The sequence below is a fragment of the Octopus bimaculoides genome, chromosome 30 (genome assembly GCF_001194135.2).
Source record: "Octopus bimaculoides isolate UCB-OBI-ISO-001 chromosome 30, ASM119413v2, whole genome shotgun sequence".
Lineage (NCBI taxonomy): Eukaryota > Metazoa > Mollusca > Cephalopoda > Octopoda > Octopodidae > Octopus > Octopus bimaculoides.
In genome coordinates this window covers 8,248,603-8,254,695 of record NC_069010.1, presented here as the reverse complement: position 1 = coordinate 8,254,695, position 6,093 = coordinate 8,248,603, and the positions used below count along the sequence as shown (strand labels likewise).

General features: G+C 41.6%; 1 protein-coding gene across 1 annotated transcript in view; it reads left to right on the top strand.

The window, feature by feature from the left end:
* Nucleotides 1–6,093, top strand: part of LOC106873650 (TBC1 domain family member 10B) — a gene marked incomplete at its 3' end in the record, with an annotated part of 37,296 nt that overhangs the window by 21,727 nt on the left and 9,476 nt on the right. Inside the window, exons 2-5 of the mRNA XM_052978124.1 lie at nucleotides 1,799–1,898; nucleotides 3,711–3,818; nucleotides 4,422–4,528; nucleotides 5,420–5,600. Of these exons, the coding sequence (XP_052834084.1) occupies nucleotides 1,799–1,898; nucleotides 3,711–3,818; nucleotides 4,422–4,528; nucleotides 5,420–5,600 (496 nt within the window). The remainder of the gene's footprint in view (nucleotides 1–1,798; nucleotides 1,899–3,710; nucleotides 3,819–4,421; nucleotides 4,529–5,419; nucleotides 5,601–6,093) is intronic.

The window sequence follows — 6,093 nt, the reverse complement described above, 5'->3', positions numbered from 1 at the left end:
TCCCCCCCACCACCTTCTACAACAGGATGTCTTCCACTCCCCCACCAGCGCCACTGCAACCCCTTCCATTCTCTACTACATGATATCTACCTCTCACCGCCACCACCTAACAGAGCCACCGTCTCTATTCTCCACTACCGGCTGTTACTACTTTGGTTTTTTTTAATTTTGTTTTTTTTTCTTGTCTTTGTGTGTATTACATTTTTGCGTTGTTGCTGTTATTGTTGTGGTGTTGTGATGGGGGTGAGGTGGGGAGGGTGGGTGATTTTGATTTGACTTCCGTCCATGTTGAGGCACCAGTCAACATGGTGGAAGGCAATTACGTTGATTGCCATGTGGTTACAAAGACCCCTAACTTGTTACTTTAACATATGTCTTTGGGGCCCCGTGCCACTGTACAACACCACTTTCAAGAACTGTCTACTGTAGTTATAACTTCGCCATTTTCTTCCGGGGAGGGGGTACATTCTAGGTTGAAATTCCTCCAAGGTCAACTTTGCCTTTCTTTCTCTCAGGGTTGATTAAATAAGTACCAGTTGAGTACTGGGGCTCATGTAATAGACCAGCGACCAGCTCCTTCTCACAAAATTTAAGGCCTTCCGTCTTTACGTTCTGAGTTCAAATCCTGCCAAGGTCAACTTTGCCTTTCTTTCTCTCAGGGTTGATAAAATGCATGAAGCATAATTTCTATGACCTGAGCATAAAAAGTATGCTCTTGGATGTCTTATATGTGTTCCCATAAACACATATAAAATATCCAAGGATATATATTTTTTCCTCTCTGAAGAGGCTTAGGTCATGTAAATTTAATATTTACTGAGTATTAAATTGAAACAGCTGTAAGGAATGAGGATTATATTTGCTGCTAATAAATAAGCAATTATTAACTTTCCAATCTCCATTTTCTTTTTCTGCTTCTTCTTCTCATACACACACACACACACGCACGCACGCACACACACACACTGTAGGTAGGGTAAATTCCAGCTGTTTCTTCTTGAAGTACTTCTGCTTATTCTATTATCACAATCCAGTATGTAGTTACTGTCGCCGTTGTGTTGATGTAAGGCACGTATCAGAATTATTCGAATCTCTGTCTGAAGAGTATTTAATAGGAAATCTCTTGCTTGTCCATCTAACATGAAAGATTTTGCAATTCCTGATAACATTATGTCTTGTCTTATTGTGTTCTCATTTATCGTTTGTTTGTTTTTCTCACTGTCCTCTGTTGTGCTCATTGATTCTCAACAACGTTTTGCTGTTGACACCAATAAAACGAGCCATCTTATCATTAAAGGCACAGGATGTGGATTCCCAGCAGTGTGTTATGTCCCTGAGCAAGACACTTCATTTTCACATTGCTCCATTCCACTCAGCTGGCAAAAATGAGTAGTACCTGTATTTCAAAGGGGCCAGCCTTGTCGCATTCTATGTGCCCTGCTGAATCTCCCGGAGAACTACGTTAAGGGTACACATGTCTACGGCGTACTCAGTACCTGTATTTCAAAGGGCCAGCCTTGTCACACCCTGTGCCACGCTGAATCTCCCTGGGAACTACGTTAAGGGTACACATGTCTGTGGAGTGCTCAGCCACTTGCGCGTTAATTTCATGAGCAAAAATTCCTGGCTTTAAGGGAATATGTTGAATAAAATCATAACTAACTGATCCTCCTGTATTTTCTTTTACCCAAAGCCAGGAACTTCCCAGCACCTCCCTTGTGTATAATGTCATCGCAATGAATCCCCCACGGTGGCATGTCTCATCATTGTTTCCTTTTCTTTTCTTCCTCTTCCTCAGGACTCCTCGTCTGACCCTGGAGATGATCCGAAAACGTGAAGTGAAGTGGATTGACATGTTTGAGAACTGGGAGAAATGGATGACGAAACGATTTAAAAAAGTAAGTTCTTTTGTTCCTTGTTCATTATTTTCCTTTCACCACCACCACCACCACCACCATCACCACAACCACTGTGATCACCACTATTACAATTGTGTAAAACAACTTAACCATTGGGCTACAGATCACCAGTTTGTTTTGAAACACGAAAAAAATATTAAAAAATAGAGCTATATTGTAGAGGACATGTGAAAGTTGGAGAGGAATGAGGTTAGTATGCCCCACTGGATGTGTAATGTAAGTAGACATGTTCTACAAAATACTAGTGTATTGAGAGAGAAATTTGGCATAAGAGGAATTAGATGCTGTGTGCAAGAGAGAAGACTGTTGGTTTTGTCATGTAATGCAGATGGATGCCAACACAGGTCCATAAAGAAGTGCTGATCTCTCAAAGGAGATGGAACATGTGGAAGTGAGAGATCGGTGGCTGCCGTGAATCACTTTGAAACTGTGAAGTATCCATGGATGGTCAGAATTCGCTCTTAATCTCCGTCTTGGTCATTAAATTGATAAATTTTGATTAATAAATTAAAATTTTTTTTTTTTTTACAACACTAAAGTAACCAGGACAGATAACCGACTGGCGGAAGTTCCTGTTTGTTTCTCTTTCTGAATTAAGCGGTTGCTAGGCACCTTGGTACACACACCACCTGCCATTTCCGGATAATCCTCTCTCATGGTTTAATGTAGACAATCCTCCCCCTTCATGGTTTAATGTAGACAATCCCCCCTCGTGCTTTAATGTAGACAAACATACCTGACTGAATGGTTGCAGGAGATGGAACATGTGGAAGTGAGAGACCCAAGAAGACATGGGACAAAGTACTGAAGGATAACCTCAGGACTCTGAACCTTTCAGACGAGATGCCAAAGGACTGAGACCCATCCTCCAAAGCAGAAGTGTTAAGGCTGGTACCTTTCAGATAAAATGAGAAAGGGCCAAGATACCTGGTGCCTTGCTGTACTCAAGAAGGCCCATCTTTCAAAGCAGAAGTGTTAAGGTTGGTACCTTTCAGACAAGATGAGAAAGGACCAAGATACCTGGTGCCTTGCTGTACTCAAGAAGGCCCATCTTTCAAAGCAGAAGTGTTAAGGTTGGTACCTTTCAGACAAGATGAGAAAGGACCAAGATACCTGGTGCCTTGTTGTACTCAAGAAGGCCCATCTTTCAAAGCAGAAGTGTTAAGGTTGGTACCCCTGGTGAAGAGGATTGGCTTGTGCTGGTGGTGCCACATAATAACACTCGTATAGTGCCACGTAAAAGCACCCAGCTCACTCTATAAAGTGGCTGGCATTAGGGAGGGTATCCAACCATAGAAGCCATACCGAAACAGATGGCTGGAGCCTGGTGCAGCTCTCCAGCTTACCATCTCTGGTCAAACTGACCAACCCATGCCAGCATGGACAACGGACGTTAAATGATAATGACGGTTATGCTTTACTCAAGAATATAATACAGCATTATGTCTTGGGACGAAAACTAGAATCTTACGACCATGGGTGCAAGAACCCTAACTACTGCACCAGGTCTTCAATGGGACTGTCCAATAACGCATCACCTGGTCCTGGAATTGAAACCACAGTCTTGTGATCCTAAATGCAACACCTTAACCACTAAGCCACATATCATCATTCTCCCCCCCCACACATACATACATGCACACCACATAAATCATTTAGGTCCAATTTACCCCCCTCCACCCCACCCCAAAGAAGCGTGTCACCCTTGACCTCAAATCCCCTGAACTTTCACCCCCTTGTTACCCATTTCCACGGTTCTGTATGTTTTCGTTGCTCTCCTTACTCCTCCAGGTGAAGGTCAGGTGTCGAAAAGGAATCCCACCCTCTCTGCGGGCCAGGGCGTGGCAACATCTGTGTGGAAGCAGTTTCCTTATGGACCAGAATGCTGGCAAATTCGATGTAAGTCTGATTAACCTTTCTTCGAAGTAGTTGTACGCTGTCAACTTAATGTGACTGTCCCATGAAGGGAATAATACTACTGTTGTTTAGACCTATGGATTTCACTAGAATTTAGACCTGCCGAGGTTGACTTTGCCTTTCATCCTCTCGAGATCAATAAAATAAGTACCATTTGAGTACTCGGGTCAATGTAATTGATTCCCCCCCACCGAAATTGGTGGCCTTGCACCAAAATTTGAAACCATTATTATTATGGTTATTATTATTATTATTATTATTATTATTATTATTATTAAAGCGGTGATCTGGCAGAATCACTTGCACCCTGGCCAAAATGCTTATAGGCATTTAATCTGTCTTTATGTTCTGTTTTCAAATTCCACCAAGGTCAACTTCGCCTTTCATCCTTTCAGAGGTCGATAAATTAAGTACCAGTGAAACACTGGGGTCGATCTAATCGCCTATTCCCGTCCTCCCCCCAAATTTCAGGCCATGTGCCTTTAGTAGAAAGGCTTATTATTATTATTATTATTATTATTATTATTATTATTATTATCATTATTATTATTGTTGTTGTCATCATCTGCTGTTCTTCATCTACAGGAGTACCTTAGCAAAGCTGGAGATCCCAAATGGATTGAAGATATTAAAAAAGACTTACACAGGCAGTTTCCTTTACATGAAATATTTGCGCTGCGTGGGGGGCATGGGTAAGTTTGTTTTAATGTAATATCTTCGTTATCATCATCGTCGTTGTTGTCGTCGCCATCTTCATCATCATTATAATTAATTATAATTATTGTTGATCCTCATCACCACCATTATTCTCATCATCGTCTTCATCATAATTATTAGAAAAATGATGTAGAACAGTGGTTCCCAAAGTGGGCGGTATTGCCCCCCAATCTGGGGGCAGTGGAAAGTTCCAAGGGGACGTTGAAGAAAAGTGGGGCAATAATGGGGTAGTGATTCATATAAAAAAAAAATGGAGCGATAATGGGGGTAGTGGTTTATGTAAAAACAACAAAATAATGGGTTTGTTAGGTTAAGTTTTATTTGTGAAACACAGTTGCTTTGAATTTGCTTCAGAAAGAGGTCTGTTTGTGATGGTTAGTTGGGGTGGGGTTTCTAAGCAAAATTTTCTAAGTGATAAATATGTGAAAGGCAATTTACTTAATATTTATTTTTCACTGACGTTATTACTGTTATTTCTTTATTTTCTGCAAACAAAGTGCAGAAAAAAGCTACACGTTTGCATTATGTTATATATACAATAATAATAAAGGACATTACCGTATATATGTTTACAAACCAAGGACGTGATATAGACCTCCTTGACTCAAGTTAGAGAAGGGGTGCGTACTATACACAAGGTTTAGGTTTTTCAGAGGTACAGCCCACCTAAAAATCCCCTGCGTATTATACTCAAGGGCGGACTATACTCGAGGATTTACGGTATGTATACATGTATATATATGTAATCATCACCATTTTCGTTTAGCATTTGCTTTCCATGCCGAAATGAATTTAACGGTTTGACTGGAACTGGTAAGCTGGAGAGCCATTCGAGTTTTACACCTGTCCCATTTGTTTTGTTACAGGCAGGAAGATCTATTTCGAATATTGAAAGCATACACAATACACAACCCCCAAGAAGGTTACTGCCAAGCCCAGGGCCCCATCGCAGCCGTGTTACTGATGCACATGCCAGCTGAGCAAGCCTTTTGGTGCCTGGTATCTATATGTGAGAAATATTTGCCTGGTTATTACAGTCTTGGATTGGTGAGTAGAACTGACGTTTTCGATAATGTAGCATGGTTTTGGTAACACCCAGTGTGTGTGTCTGTGTGTATCGCTCTTCTGTGTACCTGTTTTCACCATTCACTGCTTTCCCCTTCCCCAGCTCTCTTCTACACCCTCCTGAACTCCCTACTCACTCACCCTTCTCAGTCCTCTGTGCAACTCTGCTTGTATTCAACTTCGTATACCTTTGGGTAAGCCCTGGTACATTTTTCACCACCACTACCTCTCTCTCTCTCTCTGTAACCATGTATCTCCTATACAGCAAGACACCTGCTTCTGTCCCTCTATCACAGTTTAACCGCCCATTACTTGGCACAAAGCTACCTCTCTAGCATGGGTTGGACGATTTGACTGAGGATTGGTGAAACCAGATGGCTACACCAGGCTCCAATCTGATTTGGCTGAGTTTCTACAGCTGGATGCCCTTCCTAACGCTAACCACTCCGATATATATATATATATATATATATAT